Source organism: Saccopteryx bilineata, chromosome 9 (genome assembly GCF_036850765.1).
Source record: "Saccopteryx bilineata isolate mSacBil1 chromosome 9, mSacBil1_pri_phased_curated, whole genome shotgun sequence".
Lineage (NCBI taxonomy): Eukaryota > Metazoa > Chordata > Mammalia > Chiroptera > Emballonuridae > Saccopteryx > Saccopteryx bilineata.
The window spans coordinates 17705625-17726094 of NC_089498.1; the positions used below are offsets into that span (position 1 = coordinate 17705625).

The 20470-nt window shown below is 49.5% G+C and overlaps 1 protein-coding gene and 1 pseudogene across 2 annotated transcripts; one reads left to right on the forward strand and one right to left on the reverse strand.

Moving 5' to 3' along the window:
* Positions 1–338: 338 nt before the first annotated feature.
* On the forward strand, positions 339–20024 carry SLC9A5 (solute carrier family 9 member A5). Of its 2 annotated transcripts, XM_066243539.1 has the most exons (16): positions 339–809; positions 4171–4473; positions 5947–6110; positions 6315–6393; positions 6697–6874; positions 7448–7668; positions 7885–8087; positions 8308–8397; positions 8494–8564; positions 9290–9419; positions 9957–10045; positions 10205–10331; positions 14119–14289; positions 14780–14849; positions 15534–15668; positions 18728–20024. In XM_066243539.1, the coding sequence occupies exons 1-16, from the start codon at positions 617–619 to the stop codon at positions 19198–19200; spliced, it is 2697 nt and encodes an 898-aa protein (XP_066099636.1). In that variant the 5' UTR covers positions 339–616; the 3' UTR covers positions 19201–20024. The 2 variants fall into 2 exon arrangements, with proteins under 2 accessions (XP_066099636.1, XP_066099637.1); XM_066243540.1 differs by lacking the exons at positions 14119–14289; positions 14780–14849; positions 15534–15668 and having other exon boundaries at positions 18728–19086.
* Positions 11633–11721, reverse strand: LOC136313725 (small nucleolar RNA U3; annotated as a pseudogene).
* Positions 20025–20470: the final 446 nt, after the last annotated feature.

The following is a 20470-nucleotide window of genomic DNA, read 5'->3' on the forward strand; positions in this document are numbered from 1 at the left end:
TCTGGGAGCGCCCAGTGCGCTTGCGCAGCTCTGATGTGGGCTGGAGCCCGAAAGGGGGTCTCGGGCTCTGCTGGGCTGCGGAGAAGGCGGCGGCGCGCTGCCCGCTGCGGTCTGTCCGCACGCGGCAGCGCGGGGGCCGGGGCCTGGGTACCCGGGACCAGCTTCTCGCCTCCGGGTGGCTCTCCCCTTGGAGTCGCGTCCCTTTCGTCTAGATCCCGCCCCCGGGGAGACCCGGGCCCCTCCCGCGGCGGGCTGCCACCTCCCGCGGATGGGACGCGTTGGTGACTCGGGAGGGCTGTGGTCGCTCACAGCTCGAATCCGGGCCGGGAAAGGTTTTGGGCAGGTCTGAGGAAGCGTACTAAAAAGGAATAGGGTGCGGGACTTGGAGGAGGGCTGCACTGGGGAATCACCATAGCTGAGGCTGGTTTGGACGGGAGGAGCCAGGGGTCGGAGTGCACCCAGAACAGGGAGTCGGACGTGACTTGGGGGTATCAGAGCCAGGATTGGGGGGAGCGCGCCCCACGTGCCTGTGACGCGGGGGCGACCAGCAGGCGGCGACGGCGACGCGGAGCCGGCGGCCGTGCGGTGCCGAGAGGGCGACTGGGCAGGCAGCGGGATGCTGCGCGCCGTGCTGCCGCTGCTAGGGCTGCCCCTGGCAGGGGCGGCAGCGACCGAAGAACCCACGCAGGAGCCGGGGTCTCCCGGCGAGCCTCCCCCAGGGTTGGCGCTCTTCCGCTGGCAGTGGCACGAGGTGGAAGCCCCCTACCTGGTAGCCCTGTGGATCCTGGTGGCCAGCCTGGCCAAAATCGGTGAGTGTGTGCGAGCTCCAGGCCGGCGGCCCGCAGCGGACCCGCCTCTCACCCCTAGTTCCCGAATCAGGGCCGGCTTCTTGCACAGTGCCGGGACTTGGGATGCAATTTCACAATCCGGGCTTTCATACAGTTCCTGCATTGCCTTTGTGTATCCCCTCCTCTCCTCGCGTGGGAGCCCTGAGGTTTTGCCTTCTATAAGGGTTTCCCAAGCTCTCTCTGTCCCCATCCTTAGACTCCTTCGCCTTCTCTGTTCCCCTCTTGCAGTAAGTCCTTTGGTCTCACTTCTCCACCAGTCCCCAACCTCCTAGATACTTCTGTCAGCTGTGAGAACATGTGGGGACATTGAAGGGATGGTGTTCCCAGAAAAACCCAGGCATCCTGATCCCGAGGTACAGTCTTCCTTGCAGATCAGTTCCAAAGTGACTAAACTGTCACTTTTCCTTTAGTCCCGTAAAGATGCCCCCTTCTGTGCCTGACTATGGGACCCCACCCCAGCCCTTCAAGTTCAGGTCTACAGTCGTCCCACTTCAGGGTATAAGAAATTTTCATTTATTGGGGCTTTATTATGCGCTGCCAGTACTCAATGCTTTCATACATCTGACCTCCTTTAGTCTGCATAACAATGAAGGTTGTTCTTCAGAATTCTTTCCTTGAATAGTGCTGCTTTTTCTTGCTACTGCCCGCTCCTTTCTACTTTTGAGCAGCCAGTGGTCCCTCCTCCCACCAGAGACCCTCCTCCCTTTCCCTGTTGTGCAAGCTCTGCTGTGGGGGTGACTAATTATAGCTAAGCGTTGCTACTCATTCCCCATCTATGCTGGCACAGTCTGTACTCCAATCTCACTAATACAGTCTTCATGTAGAAATCACACAGCCTAGAATTTGCTTGCCCTCCTCCTCCCCCAGGGACACTGCTGGGAGGAGAGGGGCTGAGCAGGAATTGAAAAACTCTCCACTCTGTTGTGGGAGCCCATTAATAATGGAAAATGGGGCTTTGAAGGCCTTCAGGGAGCCAAGGTTTATCAGAGAACAGGTTTTGGTGATGGGTTTTGGGTTGCTGGGGTTGGTGCATGCTCAGAAGAGGAGGATGGAATAGGGTTCTTGAAGGAGGGGAGTGGGGGACCAAAGGCGGTGTGTGGGAGATCTATGACTGAACTTAGCTTGGTGCCTGGCAGCAACGAGAGCAAGATGAGAGGAGCCTCAGATTTGGGAGCCAAGAATTGAGTTTGCTGAGAAGTTTGAGTTACAGAAGAGTTCCTCTCTTATTTAGACTTATAGCAATGACTGTAGTTTCTCCCATAAATCATAGTGCTTTTCCTAGCTTGGATGACACCTTCTCTGTAGGTAGGAGAAGATAGCCTTCTTTGCACAGGTCAAAAAAAGAGAGAAGGAGATAGATACGTAGAATGTTGTGAAATATCTTCCTCCAGCTTCATTGCTAGGAGATTTTTTCCCTCTTTTATTCAATAAGTCTTATGTAGATCCCAGTATGTGCCAGGCACTGTCCTAGGCCCTTTGGGTATAGCTTCTAAAAGGTACTATCTTGTCATTGGACCTCACACAGGTACATGAAAGTCTACCACACTACCCACCACCCCAGAGACTGTATGGGGAGAGATACATGGCCTCAGAAACCAAGGAGCCCAAAGAGCTTATTTTAGGGGGCAAAGGTAGAAGTGGTAATAATACTAGAAATATATTTCATACCTCTTTCTTTATCCCTAGGGACAGATGCTTTATTATTTCCCCCCAGAGTTATATTTTTTTTTTTTTTTAAATTTTTTTTTATTTATTCATTTTAGAGAGGAGAGGGAGAGACAGAGAGGGGGGGGGTAGGAGCTGGAAGCATCAACTCCCATATGTGCCTTGACCAGGCAAGCCCAGGGTTTTGAACCGGCGACCTCAGCATTTCCAGGTCAAGGCTTTATCCACTGCGCCACCACAGGTCAGGCCCCAGAGTTATATTAACATTTGTTGAGAACCAGCTATTGGTTTGACATACTACTAGGCACATTCACACTATATCACTTTTTAAAAAGATTTTATTTTATTGATTTCTTTTACAGAGAGAGGAGAGAGGGGGGAGAGAGAGAAGTATTAACTCATAGTTGCTTTACTTTAGGTGTTCATTGCTTGCTATATGTGCTTTGACCTGGCAAGCCTAGGTTTTCAAACCAGCAACCTCAGCATTCCAGATCAAAGCTCTATCCATTGCACCACCACAGGCCAGGCCAGACTATATCATTTTATTTTATGTTTTATTGTATTTTTCACACTATATCATTTTATCCTCACCATCTGTAATAGGTATTTTCCCCATATTACAGGAGAAGAAATTGAGGGTCAGGTAAATTAAACAATATACCTGAGACCGTACAATTAGAAAGTGATAGAGACAGAAGAATTGGAGATCTTCTGACTGCTAAATCCAATACTTTTTAAATTACTGAGTCCTTGGTGAACCTATATAGTAAAAAGCACATTGGGCTGGCATAGTGCTTCTAAGAGGTATATTATGCATTATGGTCTAGTTAGGGAGACAGGACACAGTAAAATAATAACAGGTAACATTTTTTGAGCGCTTACTTTAAAGTGCTGGACTAACTGCTTTTGAATAGATGGTCTTATTTAAACCTCACAACACTCCTGTGAGATCATTACTGTTTTTATTTCATTTTACTCTTGAGCAAGCTGAAAGAGAGGTGAAGTTATTTGCCCCAAAGTTACAGAACTAATAAATAGAGAAGGCAGGCTGTAAACCCAAGCAGGCAGGCTCCAGAGGCCCTGATTTTTATAGCTGTGCTATACATAAAAGTCTATTGAGTAGCCTTTGCTAGGGTTGAAATAATGGCTATGTATAAAGGAAATCAGAGAAAGGTGAAGTCTCCTGAATACAAGGTGGGACAAAAGTAGGTTCACAGTCATGAGTACACAAAACACAAGAGTTTATTCTTGTATTATTATTTATTAATTATATTATTTTCCATATGAACAACTGTAAACCTACTTTTGCTCCACCCTGTGTGAACTAGAGAGGAGGGGTCATTTCTGGAGATGGAAACGGCAAGCAATGGTCTAGCTTACCATGATAGGAACAGCAAGAAATAGACAACTTTGTAGCCCTGGAAGGTTGGAGATTCTAGGAGTCCCGCATTATTATTTTTTCCTTCCTTGATTGCACAGAGTCCTGATCTTGGATAACCTTCTAAGACTGGGAGGTTATAGGCCAGTGTGTGTGCGTGTGTGTGTGCGTGCGTGTGCGTGCGTGTGCGTGCGTGTGTGTGTGTGTGTGGTGTGTATGTGGTGTGTGTGTTCGTGTGTTCCATAAGTTGAAACCTCTGGCCCTCTTCTTGCATTGCAGTGTTTCACTTGTCTCGGAAGGTGACATCTCTGGTTCCTGAGAGCTGCCTGCTGATTTTACTGGGACTGGTGCTTGGAGGCATCGTCTTGGCTGTGGCCAAGAAAGCTGAGTACCAACTGGAGCCAGGCACCTTCTTCCTCTTCCTGCTGCCTCCTATCGTGCTAGATTCAGGCTATTTCATGCCTAGCCGGCTGTTCTTTGACAATTTGGGTGCCATCCTCACCTATGCTGTGGTGGGCACACTCTGGAATGCCTTCACAACAGGGGCTGCCCTTTGGGGCCTGCAGCAGGTGGGATTTGTGGGTGAGTGATCCTAAGACCTGAGCTGGCAGAGGGAGGCTTTGCCAAACTCATCACCCAATTCTTTTCTCCTCCTGCTTTGGAGATCTCATGTTGGTGAGAGCCATGCCCTGAGAGCTCCATCTAGGGTCCCTCCCAGCTGCAGTGCAAGGCAATACTCCAAATGGGCCTTCAGCCTTCATGGAGGTTTTTGCCAGTTGAGTCTGGGCTTCTACAACATGACAGATGATTGGGGACCTGACTCCCTGCTGTGTGTGGGCTGCTGAGGCTGGGAAGTCTGTGTTACCACTCTGCTGCCTCCTACCCTCTGTTACCACACTGCCACTTGCCAGTCCTACTCCCCTGAGGCACAGCTCACCACTCCTATGAGGGCCTCCCATCCTAGCTCATATCATTATTTTTAATAAATACATATTATGCATTCACAACATACAAGAAACTACACTGGGTGTTCCTTCTATTTATCCAATTAACTCATCATAGAACCCTGTTGAGGTATAATTTGTCTGATTTAATGAATGGGGGAATAGAGGCCCTTAAACTTATTTGACATCAGGTCCAAGGTTAGCAGGAGAGGTCCATTTTACTGAGGCTCTTTGCATTCAAGCTGCTGTTACCTGCTCCCTTCTTCCTCATTTCCTGCCCCCCAAATTTATTCAACCTTGAGTGTTGGTCATTTAGACTTCTTTCAAGGTGCAAGGGAAGGTTTGCAACTTTCTCTTGAGACCTCAAACCTGGTTTTCTAATGGGCCAGTGAACTCTCTGAGTGGGAAGGGAAGGGAGGACATGAGACCATGATATTAATAGTAGTTCTAACAATAGTGTACTTTCCATGTACTAGGTACTGGCTAAATGAAGAACTTTGTGAGGAAGGTACTGTTATTATTCCTAATATATACAAGAGTAAACTGAGGCTCACAGAGATATGACATGTTCAAGTCCCACCTTTGGTGCTTTTTATACTATATTCAGCCCTCATAGAGGGAAAGCCTCTTTTCTTCCTGCTGAAATTGTGTCATTTCCCTTAGGCTGAAAACCACAGGTTTGGAAGAAAGCAAACTCTTTTGTTCTTGTCCCTAATGAAGCCAGTCAGCAGCCAGTTTCCACCTGTGGTGGTTATTATTGCTGCTGCTGCAGTATTTATTGTCAGTGCCATTTTAGTTTTCAGGTTACACAGAGCTTTTTTAGCCATCTCCTAGGTTGGTTTTTGCAGCAGTCTTGTGAGGTAAGCACACAAGGAGGCATGACTAAGAGAAGTCATGTGACAATGACAGTGCCAACATTTCAGACTGGTAAGTGGCAAAGCCAGGCCTGAGTCTCAAGTTCTTGACTGGCAGGCTGATGGTCTCTTCACTATCCCAGGTCCTTTCTGGGTGTCCTTGTTTAACAGTGGGATGGAGTCTGGGCTTGCCACAAGGAATGTGCTAGGGGACTCAGTACCTCACCAATCAGTGTTCCCCATCTGTCCCTTGAAAGCCCCTAGAGTACAGGCTGCCTTTCTGGACTTCCTGCTGTTTGGGAGCCTCATCTCAGCGGTGGACCCTGTGGCTGTGCTGGCTGTCTTTGAGGAGGTGCACGTCAACGAGACTCTCTTTATCATTGTCTTTGGCGAGTCCCTGCTTAATGATGCAGTCACCGTGGTAAGAATGCTCAGCTGGCTGCCATTCCTGATCCCAGGCCCTCACACTGACTAGTTGGGTATATGAGCAGGCTCAGATCCTCTCCCCTCACCCCTAGGGGAAGAAATACAGTCTCAGTGTTTACCTCCCAACAGTCCCAGTTGCTGCCTTCCCCTTGTTCTTTTTTTTTCCCCCCTTGTTCTTGATTCTTCTCTTCCCACTCAGGTGCTGTACAAGGTCTGCAACTCCTTTGTAGAGATGGGCTCTGCCAATGTGCAGGCCACTGACTACATGAAGGGAGTCGGTCAGTATCTCCCCCAATTCAGCTGGCACTGCAGGTCTGCCTCCTCTGGGTTGCTGAGTCCCTGTCCCTACTGCACCAGGACAGAGGAGGCTGTTCAGGTTACCTCATTCCCTTCCCTCCTCTGTGGAGAAATGGGGCCCTGAGAACCCAAGAAGGAGGGGCTTTCCTGGGATCCTGGCTCCAGGATCCTAATCCCCAGGGAGTGCAGTGGGTATCATCTTCTGCTCCCTGCCAGGCAGAAGTCTTGTCAGCCCGGGTAGGGTCCAGGCCAGGGGTCACGCTGACAACCCACTCCTCCCCCAGCCTCCCTGTTTGTGGTCAGTCTGGGCGGGGCAGCCGTGGGCTTAGTCTTTGCCTTCCTCCTGGCCCTGACCACACGTTTCACCAAGCGGGTCCGCATCATCGAGCCACTGCTGGTCTTCCTCTTCGCCTATGCGGCCTACCTCACTGCTGAAATGGCCTCACTCTCAGCCATTCTTGCGTGAGTCCTGGGGAACTTGCAGGCAGGCAACTGGGAGAGGGCATTGGAGATGGCTGCCCCTCATATGGACAGAAGCAGGGCCCTGAGGAGTCCATAGGTTTCCCTGAGCCCTTGTGGTTGTGAGAGCCTCAGACTCCCCTAGAGAGACAATAAACCTCAGGTAATATTCTAGGATCTGCCTCCAGAACTTCCTTGGGCACTCCAGAACCCAATCTTCCTCTGCCTGAAGTTCTCTGTGGGTTGTGGGCTGAGCTGGAATTGGCTTCAAGGCCTGGTGCCACTGGCTGTGGTGGCCCCACAGCACTTCAAAAGGTGTCTCAGAGAGTGTGCTATTCAGAGCATGTTTCTCCCACCTTCTCCAGGGGGCACTGAGTGGGAAGCCTGGAGATACGGACCTTATCCTGGGACCACTACTAGATATTCTTGGACAGTCTCCATGCTCCCTGGGTTTTTTAGCTCTGAGATCTGAAGTCCTGTGATAGGCAATACCCTCTTCTGCAGCATGCTCAAACCCCAGATGCTGTGCCTTCTGAGACCCTTTCTTACTCGCCTGTCTCTCCCTTCCTTTCCCAGGGTGACTATGTGTGGCTTGGGCTGTAAGAAGTATGTGGAGGCCAACATCTCCCATAAGTCACGCACAACTGTCAAATACACAATGAAGACTCTAGCTAGCTGTGCTGAGACCGTCATCTTCATGCTGCTTGGCATCTCAGCTGTGGACTCGTCTAAGTGGGCCTGGGACTCTGGGCTGGTGCTGGGCACCCTCTTCTTCATCCTGTTCTTCCGAGCCCTTGGTATTGCTGGCACCCTTTGCTTTCCTACTTTTCTTCCTGCCTCTGCCCTACCTCATCTCTCAGTCAGAGTATACATCCTTGTCAATTCCTAAGCCTCCCCCTGTTGCTCTCCCCTCCCAGCCCCTGTCAGATCTTAGCCCAGATACTTGGTGCTCTCCACTCCCAGTGCCCTCCACTCCCAACACCCAGCTCCCACTGGCCTCTCTCCTGTTGTAGGTGTAGTCCTGCAGACGTGGGTGCTGAATCAGTTCCGGCTGGTCCCTCTGGACAAGATTGACCAGGTGGTGATGTCCTATGGGGGCCTTCGTGGGGCTGTGGCTTTCGCTCTTGTCATCCTACTGGACAATACCAAGGTCCCTGCCAAGGACTACTTTGTGGCCACTACTATCGTGGTGGTCTTCTTCACAGTCATTGTGCAGGTGGGAGAGCCCCCAAGATGGGTGGGGAGAGGGTCCAGCAGGTCCTGGGGGAGGCTTGGAGCCTTTGGATGGGACTTCTCTTCCTGTTAGGGGTACAAGAACTTGTCTTTCCAGACCTTGAATGTACTGAGGTCAGGATACAAAAGCTGAAGCGTAATTATGGGAGAAGTATGCAACAGGAAACTAGATAGGGCAGGGCTCACCTGCTGCCTGTCTGTAGGGCCTGACCATCAAGCCACTGGTCAAGTGGCTGAAGGTGAAGAGGAGTGAGCATCACAAACCCACACTGAACCAGGAGCTGCATGAGCATGTGGGTACCAGAATCCCATCCCGCCACCTATCCCTCTCTCCCTGTTCCTATTTTGAGCAGAGTCCTGATCCAGTACCCCTACCCACCCCCTTCTAGACTTTTGACCACATTCTGGCTGCAGTGGAGGACGTTGTGGGGCACCATGGCTACCACTACTGGAGGGACAGGTGAGGGAGCTGCCCCGAGGCTCCTTCATCAGCAGCAGCAGCAGCCCCACCAGCCAGGGCAGCATGGGGGGTGTGCCACTCTCCTGAGGAGGGACACAGCCAGGCTTAGGCTGGGTGACCTCTTCCTAAAGCCCTTCAGTGGCAGCCCAGTACTCGGGATAAGACAAGGCCCCCTAGTGAGGCCTGCCTGGCCCTGCATGATTTGGCACCTGCCAGATTCCAACCTCATTGTGCGCTGCTCTGTCTTTGACCATCTGCCTGTTAATTACATGGATTCCGGTGTAGAACTCCAGGACCCACCGTGCTCCTCCCACACTGGCCACTGGGAAGTTTACACAGTCATCCTAGAACACTCCTTCACCTCCCTTTTACCTACTTATCTTTGTTCATCCTTCAGATCTCACCATAGCCATCAAGTCCTTAGGGAGGCCGTCCCTGGCCTCCCTGACTAGGACAAATTCCCATCACACTCTATAATTATCCTGTGTAGTTCTTGTCGTGGTTGCAATTTTACAGTTATTTGTACTGATTGATATTAATGGCAGGTTTTCCCATAACACCATAAATTCCATAAGGGCAGGGACTAGCTTCAAGATTTTCCCTGACAGAGGCCCATACCAAAAGAGCCAGGCCAGTGCTGGTGGTGTCCCTGCCCCATCTAAGGAAGGGCCAGCTGGCCGGGCTATGGTGATAGCACTCAGGGCCGGGCCTGGCATCCTCTGTAGGTGGGAGCAGTTTGACAAGAAGTACCTGAGTCAGCTGCTGATGCGGCGGTCGGCCTACCGCATCCGGGACCAGATCTGGGATGTGTACTACAGACTCAACATCCGGGATGCCATCAGCTTCGTGGACCAGGTAGGTCAGAGCAGCCAGTGTTAGGTGAGTAGGTGGCCAGCAGGGCAGGGCAGGAAGGGGAGCCTGAAAGAGACATGCCCTGAGCAGGAAGCAGGGAATTCCTAGCAAACTCAATGGTCTTGTGAAGTGGCAGCAGCAGGAACCAGCATGGCCTGATGCTGGCATTCAGAGTCTGGCAGGCAGCAGAGAAAGGTCAGAAACAGCTGGACTCTGGAGTCAACAGATGTGGTTCAATTCTTATCACTTACAGGCTTGTGACCTTGGGTAAGTCACTTATGCTCTCTGAGCCTCGGTTTCCTCAACTGTAAGACAGTGGAAATAAAAGTACCTATGTCACAGAGTTTTGTGAATTCAATTGGTGGAGTTTTACCTCGAACATCAAAAGAACAGAATGTATTAACTATTTTTTTTAGCACAGTGCCTCAAACATCAGAAGAGCAGAATAAGTGTTAACTATTGTTATTTTCTTATTGTCCTCTGACTGTGTGGGCCACCTGCAATCTGATTGCCATCTGACCTTTGTCTTGGCCCCTCCAGGGAGGCCATGTCTTATGCTCCACAGGGCTCACTCTGCCCTCTATGCCCAGCCGAAATTCTGTGGCAGAGACCTCTGTCACCAACCTGCTGTAAGTCCTTGAGCCTACTTCCCCTTCCTCCAGCTCCTCTCTATTGGGGCCTCTACATGAATCAATCTGGGCAAGTTTGTAAGCACCTTTGCTTCTGCCCTTCCCTTGGCCTGTGCCTCCTGGCCCTTCTCCAGCGCATCTGTTCCCCGCTTCTTGCAGGAGGGAGAGTGGCAGTGGAGCGTGTCTGGATCTGCAGGTGATTGATACAGTACGGAGTGGCCGGGACCGTGAGGATGCTGTGATGCACCACCTGCTCTGTGGAGGCCTCTACAAGCCACGCCGCAGGGTGAGAGTAGCCAGGGTGTAAGAGTTCTGGGGGAAAGGGGTGAAGGTTGTCTTAGGAGGCCACAATTGCAGGCTTAAGAGGCAGTTGGCACTAGCTTGTGGAGAGCATTTGATGCCCAGTTGAAGAGTGGGGGGCTTCATCTTGTCAGTAATAACTTTTAGATTTTCTTTTTTGAGTAAGGGTTAGTCTGATACAAGCACTGTTTAAAGATGTCTTTTTTGGTAGCAGAATGAGGATCCAGTTGGACGGGGTGAGTTGAAAGTCTGGACAAGCCAGTTGGGAAGCTGGAGCGCAACACTGATTTAGAGCTGGGTGGTGGGAAGGGAGAGGAGCATAGGACTTGGTGATTGGTCCAGAGGAGAGAGGAGTACAGAGTGCTTGATGGGGTCACAGAAGCAAGAGTGCTGAGAAGGCCTGTGGGACCAGCTTAGCATGGGGAAGGACACATCTATTTTAGGTAATGTGCGTTAGTGCAGGTTGTTGGTGAAGGTCTGGGGATGGAAAAGGCCCATCCCATCTAGGAGGGAACCTAGTGCAGCCCCACAAGGGGGCAGCAGCAGTTACCTTGAACCTTCCTGAAATGGGAACCAGCTCTTATCATTTCTGGCACTTTTAACAGTGAAGGCTGTTTCTCCGTTGAGACAGAATTGGCTTCCTTTAACTTGCTCCCACTGGTCCTAATTTAACTCTCTGCAGCTGTGCATACTATTTTCAAAGGTTTCAAGGCAGTTCCCTTCCACACAGGCCTCTGCCCTCAGGCTAGTGTTTCTTCTCCCTGATATGTCTCCTCTGGTCGTTAAGAAATAAGGCCCACAGGGGAAGGTGCAATTCTCCCTGGCTTGCCAGGGCAGGGTATACTGTAGGGCCTCTCTTACCTTTCTAACTCTAGAATTTGCCATTCTCTTCTTGCAGCCCAGAATGCCTCCAGCTTTGGCTCACCACTCTGAGGTCCCATATTGTCCTTACAGTCAGGCAAATCCCCAATGTCTTCTTCAGTCAGTCGGTGTTAAACCCTATCTCATCCAACCTATGGGGTTTTGTTTTGTTTACTTTTTCCTAATGGAAAATTTCACTCATTCACAAAACTAGAGAGAATAAAATAACTCATTTTATCCATCACCCAGCTCCAATAATTATCAATGAATAATTTAATCTTATTATATTCTGGACCCCATCTCACTCCATCCACACATTATTATCTTAAAGCAAACTCCAGACATCATATTATATCATCTCTAAATATTCAGTATCTATCTTTAGGTGGCAAAAACTTAAAAAAAAAAAAAAGTAGTATCATTATCACTTATAAGAGTTTTCAATAATTCCTTCTCATATAAAATATCCAGTGTTAATAACAAACTATAGAAATGATCCCTGAAAGTATAGTCTTTCCAGTGTTAATAAATATCTTTTCCAGGATCCAAATAACACACTTTGCATTTGGTAAATATGTCTCTTTGTTTTTAAAATATCTGTAATATTTCCTTCTCTCTTCTTTTATCCCTTTGTTATTTATTTATTGAAGAAACTAGATACTTTACCTCAGAGAATTTTCCATTTCATAGATTTTGCTGATTATATTTCAGCAATGGTGCTTAACATGTTTCTCCCTCCCCTGTGTTTCCTGGTAGTTACACCTAGGGGCCTGGTCAGCTTCAGGGATATTCAATAAGTATGCTACGTGTTTCTCACTCTGTCACATCAGGATGTACTTAATGATTGGTTGTCTATGGATATGTGTGTGTGTAAGATTGGTCAGTGGGTTCAGTCCAACCAGTTCTGTATAGTCAATGAAAAAAAACAACAACCAAAACTGGAGTAAGATTGTGCTTATCCCTGTTAAATGTCATCTTATTTGATTTAGCCCATCATTCCATCGTTTGGATTCCATGTCTGCCACCAAATATCTGCTCAGATTCACATCATATGAAAATTTGCTAAGCCTGTTAACTCTGTATTGATCCAAATCAACATAGAAATGTTGAACAGGATAGAGCTGAGGACAGAGCCCTGTGGCATGCTACTACAGACTTTCCTCCAGACTGACATGGATCAAGCATTTTTGGGGTATGGTCACTCAACCAGTTCTGAATCCACTTAGTTATACCATAACACAATACATAATTCCTCATGTTCTTCATAGAGATATCATTAGAGAGAGACAGAAGTGTCTAGTATTAGGTTAGAAATAGAAGATTATAGTTTAAGAAAGAGATAAGGGCTAGAGATAGATTTGGAAGCATTTATCAGAAGTTTTCTCACCTGTCTACATCAGAACCCCCTGGGGAGATTGCTAGAATACATATTCCTGGCTTCACCTCCTGGAGTTTCTGATTCTGTAGTATGAAATGGGACAAAGAGTCTGTGCATTTAGTAAGTCCCCCAGGTGACTCAAATGCAGCTGGTCTGATAGCTAGTGTGTGGGGACCACAGATCTCTCTGACTGGGCTAGCTGAGGTTGAGAGAATGAATATATTTGCTGGAGAGACCATTTCGAGGGGAGAGAGGAGGGCCAAGGACGACACTGTGAGGAATGCACATAGAAGGAAAGAAAGGGGAGCCAGCAAAGGAGGAAAGAGAAAGAACCATTGGAGGATCAGTAGCAGATGGGGTCTCGGACACCTGGGGCAGAAGTGGGACTGACTGGATGCTGCACAGAAGTCAGGCCAGCACTTAACCAGGGGCCATGGCACTGGTGGCCAGGAAGAAGGCAGCACTGGGGAGTTGCAGACCCTGGAGTTGTAGTCTGGTGTTTCAGGTAGTAGTGGATATGAGGGAAGGTGTCCGAGTCAAAGTATAAAAGTTTGGCGGTAAAGGGGAGTCAGTGGAAAGGTTTTCTTCAAGGAGGTCAGGGGGCAGTGGTGAGGGAGGGATTGAAGAAGCAGGAGAAGGAGAAATAGGAGGGGCAGGGAACTGATGACCCAGGAAGAAGTGAGTTGAGCAGAGTGGAGGCTGGGCTGGGGAATGAGTAGCCTTCTCTTCACCTCCCCGAGAGAGGGGCACCTCTGGGCGAGTATGTAGAGGAGGGAAGATGGGATACTTACAGGGAGCTCTTAGAACTGGTTCAGAGAAGCAGAAAATATGAGGTATACGGGAGGGGACAGACTGGAAATGTGAGGCAAGACAAGATGATTGGGAACATGCTGGCAGTCCTGGAGGGATTACTGCTAGATAGTGCAAAGAGCCAAGGGCAGAAATGGGTGCAGTCTAGGTGAGTGTGCAGTGGGTTTGGTCTTTATGAGAAGAGTTGGAAGGAGCAGGTGATGGGGTTGGTTCTCAATTAGGCACAGATGTTGGACTGAGAAGGTTCTGGTGTCAGAAGAGATAGTTATGGGAGTTCAAAGTGCAGCCCAAGGTGTCATTGTGGTTGTTGTAGGGATGGCTAGCGAGAGAGTTCCCCCTGAAGAGAGAAGGGTGTATGTGGGCCAGGCAAGTGGACCAGGTTCATAACTGGAGATGCAAAGACAGAAATGTTCCCCATGGTCTTATAGTAACCCTCTTCCTCTTGTCACTTCAAATCAGAGAGAATCGGGAAAGGGCAGTAGTGGATAGGGGAAACCAGATTTGGGGGAATAGGTTCAGGATAAAGTCAAGTTTTTCCCCAGTGAACTGAGAATACAGAGTGTCTGGCTGGATTCCTGTTGTATTTTTGTTTTGTTTTAATCCACAGCCAGTTCTTCAAAAACTGGGCTGGCAGGGCCTATGGTGACCATGGGGCTGTGGCCTGGGATTCCTGTGGGAGGCCAAGGCACCCAGCCTCATGGCAGGGTGGGGCTGTCATTGCCAGTACAAAGCAAGCTGCAGCCGCCACTTGATCTTGGAGGACGCGCAGGAGCGGCAGGACAAGGAGATCTTCCAGCAGAACATGAAGCGGCGGCTGGAGTCCTTTAAGTCCACCAAGCACAACATCTGCTTCACCAAGAGCAAGCCACGATCCCGCAAGGCTGGCAGCAAGAAGGCACGTGCTTTCTTTGGGACTTCTGTTTGGGGCTGGAGACTGACAGCATGTAGTTTTGAGCCCCCAAGTGTTGGAATCTAGTCCAGGGGGGACCCTTAGTTGGATTATCCTCAGGGACTTGGTGGCTGCAGCAGTCTGGTTCCCTTTTGCATCTTCCTGTGACCCCAGAAGGGTAAGGTGAGGCCTTCAGAGGGAGATCAGCCTCTTGGCCAGGAGGCAGCAGGACTTCCTACCAGAGGTGAAATGAGCAGGAGGAGGGCAGATTCCTCGGAGGAGGCAACTCCACAAGCTCCTAATTTATCCCAGGCTGATGCACTGAGAGCCCTTGTTGGGGTATGGGTTACTCAGACTCCACAACACATCCCTGGGGGGCCGAGGGGTGGTGGATGCATTGGGATTGACACAGATTCCCTCCCCGGCTGTATCAGCAAGACAACAGGGTTGGGCTTGGAGCAGAGCCAAAGGCTTAGGGTTTTTTCTTGCTCCTCAGAAGAATGCTGTAGCGAATACTGCAGCTACAAATGGGAAACCTCCTCGAGACCTGGGCTTTCAGGACACAGGCAAGCAGGGGGTGGGAGTGGGGGTGGGGATGGGGGTGGGAGAGGGTAGAAGAGGGCAAAGGCCCATCAGCCAGAATCCTGGAGGACCTATTCTGTGCTGTACTCAGTGCCATGAGCTGGGGCTCTTCCCCTCAGGGACTAGATTGGCACCCTTGATTTCAAAGCTGGATATAATATATTCAAAGCGTTTATTAGACAATTTGTTGTGGGAGGTGTCTGATAGCTAACTACAGGTTACAGGCCCTGAGGACTTGGAAAAGGTGTCATGGAGAAGGGGAGAGCTTGGTCTGAGGCTTGGAGGGTGGCTGGACCCTGGGGCCCAGTGTCCCATCTGCAAAACCAGGATGAGCTGGTCATTGACAAGCCTTCCAGCTCTCCAAATGCTCATGTTTTCAGTTAATGAGATCTGGGGCTGAGAGGAGAGTATGGGGAAGCTGGAAAGTGTGACTTCCCTCAAGGCTTCCTCTGAGGGTCCTGCTTGCCTTGATTCCCTCCTTCGGATCTGTAGTCCCACTTCCCTTCCTTGTGAGCCCCCAACCCCTAGGCCAGTGCCAAAGCACCAGAGGAGAAAGTAGGTGCCTCTTCTAACTGTGGGCTCTGCCTAAGTGGACAGGGATCGGGTTTGTGCAGTATCAAGAGGCAGCTGCTGGGCTGGCCACCCCTTTAGCTCCTGTCACTATCTAGCTGCTGTGATCTTAACTGTGGAGTCTGAGGAGGAGGAAGAGAGCGATAGTTCTGAGACAGAGAAGGAGGACGACGAGGGGATCATCTTTGTGGCTCGGGCCACCAATGAAGTTCTCCAAGAGGGCAAGGTCTCAGGTAACGGCTTCTTCCCACCCACTCTTCTTCCCCGCTCCACCCAGAGCAAGCGGCTTCTCCCTTTTCACTCATGGCCTCTACTCCAGACAACTCCCTTCTCCCATTCACTCATTCATTCACCAACCAGTGTTTACTGAGCATTTCCTTTATATCAGACATCTAGTACACATGATTTGATGTGATCCAACCCTCATGACAACCTGATGGGGAAACAGCTCAGAGAACCACAGAAACCTGGGATTTGTCCAGCATCCCACAGCAGAACTAGAATTTGAACCTGACCCATCTGATTCCAAAGCCCACAGCCTTTTCACTGCCATGCTACCTCCCTTTACAGTCTGAGGAGAAACATGAGGTGACAAGCTAGTACCTGGCTCTGCTGTGACCCATGCTCAGCCTGTATGCCCTCAGGTAGAAACCCTGCTGAGAGTGTCAGCCTGTCCCAGGGAAGGGCCTGAGTTCATCCAAATGGAATTATTGTGGATTAAAAAAAAACACTATTAAAAAACCCAAAAAAACCAACAACACTATTTACATATTTCCATATGTGAAGAACTAACTCTTAAATATCACCCCTGATTGGCTCAAGCACCCTCAGGCGTCTTTGGTATTTTTTTTTTAAGTGAGAGGAGGGGAAGATAGACAGACTCCCACATGAGCCCCGACCTGGATCCACCCGGCAACCCCCATCTGGGGCCGATGCTCGGATCAACAGTGTTCTCTTCAGTGCCTGAGGTTGATGCTTTGACCAACTGAGTTATCCACAGCATCTGGGGTTGACGCTCAGACCAACCAAGCCACTGGCTGTGAGAAGGGAAGAGAGAGGAAGGGAAGAGAAGCAGATGGCCATTTCTCATGTGTGCCCTGACCAGCCATCGAACCCTGGACATCCGCACACCTGGCTGATTATGCACTGTGCCAACCAGCCAGGGCTGGAAATTTTTTTATTATAGAAAATTTCAAATTATACATGGTAAAATGAACTCCCATCCATCTGTTATCCAGCTTTACTAATTAACTACTTCTAATTAATCTTGTTTCATCTATATCATCACTATGCCCCTCTCTTCACTGGGTTCTGTTGAAGCAAATCTCCAATATCCTTTCACTTTATCAATAAACACTTCAGCGTATATCTCTAAAAGAGAAGGAGCCTTTAAAAATACAACCACAAAGAAATAAAAATTAAAAATAGCCTGACCTGTGGTGGCGCAGTGGATAAAGCGTCAACCTGGAAACACTGAGGTTGCCGGTTCAAAACCCTGGCTTGCCTGGTCAAGGCACATATGGGAGTTGATGCTTCCTGCTCCTCCCCCTTCTCTCTCTTGTTCTCTCTCTCTCTCTGTCTGTCTATCTCCCCCCTCCTCTCTAAAATGAATAAAAAAAAAAAAAATTTTTTTTTAATCTAAAAAAAAAATTAAAAATACGGCCCTGGCTAGTTGACTCAGTGGATAGAGTGTCAGCCGGCGTGCAGACATCCCCTATCAAGGCACACACACATGAGAAGCAACCATCTGCTTCTCCTTCCTTCCCTTTCTCCCTTTTCCCTCTTCCCATCTTGCAGCTAGTGGCTCCATTGGTTAGAGTGTCAGCCTCAGGTGCCGAGGATAGCTCAGTTGATTTGAGCATTGGTCCCAGATGGGGGTTGCCTGGCAGATTCCAGCTGGGGTATATGTGGGAGTTTGCCTCACTATTATCCCTCCTCTCATTAAAAATAAAATACTTCATCAGTGGTAATGGTATACTTTCTATGGCATCACATCAGGAAGTACATACCACCTGCTTGTCTTTTTTTTTTTTTAATGTTTATTTATTGACTTTAGCGAGAAAGGAAGGGAGAGAGAGAAGACAGGAATATCAGTCTCTTTCTGTATGTGCCCTTACCGGGGATTGAACCAGCAACCTCTGTGCTTCGGGATGATGCTCTAACCAACTGAGCCATCTGGCAAGGCCTAGTTGTCTTTTTCTGATCTTAACATGAACCACTGGGTTCAGATGTTGCTACCCTGATCTCCCCGTTATCAAGTTTTTCATCAAATGGTCTTAGCAACCACTGAAGATCATGGCCAGATCCAGTATTTCACTGGGTGTGCACAATGGTGATACTCTACATCTATTTTTTTTTTTTTGGACTGTATTATTAGCAACTTCCCCATATCAATTACTTAGTTACTTTGAGATATAGTGCATACAGAAAAGAACGAATAAATGCTTGATTTCTTCTTTTTGGAACACTGAAAGTTTTTATTGTTTTAATTTCATTGTGGTTGTTAAAATTTAATACTTCAGGTCTTTCCAAGAGAGGCAGTTTTCAATACATTTTATAATGTACTGAATCTAGTGTATTGAACTTCTCAGGACTTTATCAATGAGTAGACACAGAATGAGCACCTATTATATGCAAGGCATTGTGTTTGAATTTGGTCAGAGGGCTTCTCTTCCCCAGGTTTCCTCTTTCAGAACCTCAGATTTCCTGTCATACAGAGGCTGAGGCTTCCTTCCTGGCTGCTAGCATTCTGGGATTCTTAGCTCATGTCCCCTGTGCTCTGGCATCCCCTTTCTGGCACAGTTTTAGCCTGCTATTAAGTTTGCATGAGCTCACACTCCTGGGATCTGTCCCACCAAGGGCTGTGGTGGGTGGTCAGTCAGGGTTCCCAGCAGCAAAGCCTCTGGCTGGAGCCTTGAGATCTTCCTCACCCTCCCTGCCATCTCATCCAGGGATGGGGCTTGGTGGGATGTGGTTTTTGAGGCTGCAGTCAGTGAGAGCTGATTGCAGATGGGGCTTTTTTTCCTGCTTGGCTCTTGTTTTCTCTTGCTTGTTATTTTCATTTTTCAATGGGTGTTTGTTAAGCAAATACTATGTACCTAGCCCTGTGCTAGGTGCTGGGGATACAGTGGAGAGCAAAATCAGCTGTGGAGCTTCCCTTTGGCAAGGCATTCATCAAATTCTCACACAAATGGATGTAATATGGCAACTGTGGAATGAATTTATGAAAATGTGCTCACACTTGAGAATTCCACTGTGTGGGTAATAAGTATTATGCACTCTCTGTTTCCAGGGAGCCTTGAGGTGTGTCCAAGTCCACGTATCATTCCCCCCTCTCCAACCTGTGCAGAGAAGGAGCTACCCTGGAAGAGTGGGCAGGGGGACCTGGCAGTCTTTGTGTCCTCGGAAACCACCAAGATTGTGCCAGTGGACATGCAGACGGGCTGGAATCAGAGCATCTCATCTCTGGAGAGCCTGGCATCCCCACCCTGCACCCAGGCCCCAACTATGACTCACCTGCCTCCCCACCCACTGGCTGCTGAAGAGCCCCAGGCCCCTCTTGACTTGCCTTCTGATTCACGCCCTAGCTTTGCCTTTCCCCCAAGCCTGGCCAAGGCTGGCCGTTCTCGCAGTGAGAGCAGTGCTGACATCCCCCGCCAGCAGGAGCTGCAGCCCCTCATGGAACATGAGGACCACTCGCATCTCAGCCCAGGCACTGCCAACTCCCACTGGTGCATCCAGTTCAACAGAGGTGGCCGGCTGTAGCCCAGGGACTCAGGGAGGAGCAGGAGGCTGGAGTCCCTGTGGGAAGTGATCCCTGTGCCAAGGGCAGAGAAGCCCACTCAGACTGACATGGGGTCAGAGTAGCAACTGCGCTCCCTTAGGGCAGGTCAGAAGGGACTCTCGGGTTGGTCCTGATGAGGTCCTTTTCACCACCACCTCTGCTCCCAACTCCTGCCACTTCCCTTTAACGAGGCCCTAACCCTGGTTTAAGACCCAGTCCAGAGCTAGGGGCTAGGCCCAGCAACTTGAATAGCTGATTCCCCTTCCCCAGTGGGTCTTCCTAGCATCACCTTAGGCAGCTATTTCCTGCCCTTAAAGCAAGGGCATCATTCCTGACACTGGCCTTTCCTGCCCTCCACTCACTATCTTAAGGATAGTGGCAGTGAGGTCCCTCTGAGGGGCTGGTCCTCAGAGCGCTTGGGGTGGGAGGTGGAGCAGGTCTCAACCTTGCATCAGTTACCCATAACCAATTTTTTTTTAGGGCACTGGGAATCTGTCCTCACTTCTTGCTTTCTCTCCTTTTTCCTGCCAGTTATTGGGGAAATATTACTCCTTATCCAGGACCAAGGCTGCAAGGCTGCTTTTTAGCCAGGGTCACTGAGTATCTGCTGCCCTGCATCCAAGGCTGGGCCTTTCAGATGCTTGGGTCTGGGTTTTCTAAGGAAGGGAGACTGTCGCCTTTTGAGATCCCACGTTACCACCTTGACACTTCCCAAACAAGAAAGTAGCCAAGGGTCACTGCTCCACTGCTCTGCGGGCTAGGATGCCTGGCTACAGTGACAAGAGGGCTGACAGGGTGCAGGTGACTTTCCTGGGGTTAGCACCTACCCTGTGTTTCATATCTTGAACCAAAGATATAATAAATAGCCCTCAGGTGGATAAGTGTCCTCTGTTCCTGTGTCTGGGGGTCCCTGTGGGAGAGGGTTGGCAAGAAGGGCATCTGGTAAGGGAAATGGAAACTTCCAACCGCCTACCGCAGGGCTTCTGGTATAGAGATTGGAAGGATCCTGGGAAGGACTGTTAGGCCCTCTGGCTCTCCCTCCCTCCTCTCCCATACCTTCCCAATACTGCCCCCTTTTGGGGGCCTGCAGTGGCAGGCGGTCCAGAGGATCAATAAGGACACAGGATCACAACTGGGAGTCTACAAAACGGGGAAGGTCAGCAAGGAAAGACCTGAGAGGTCAGGTGCCATGGTGCCCAAAGATGAAGCTGCCACACACTGGGATCGATAAAACTTCCTTGAAAACCTGAG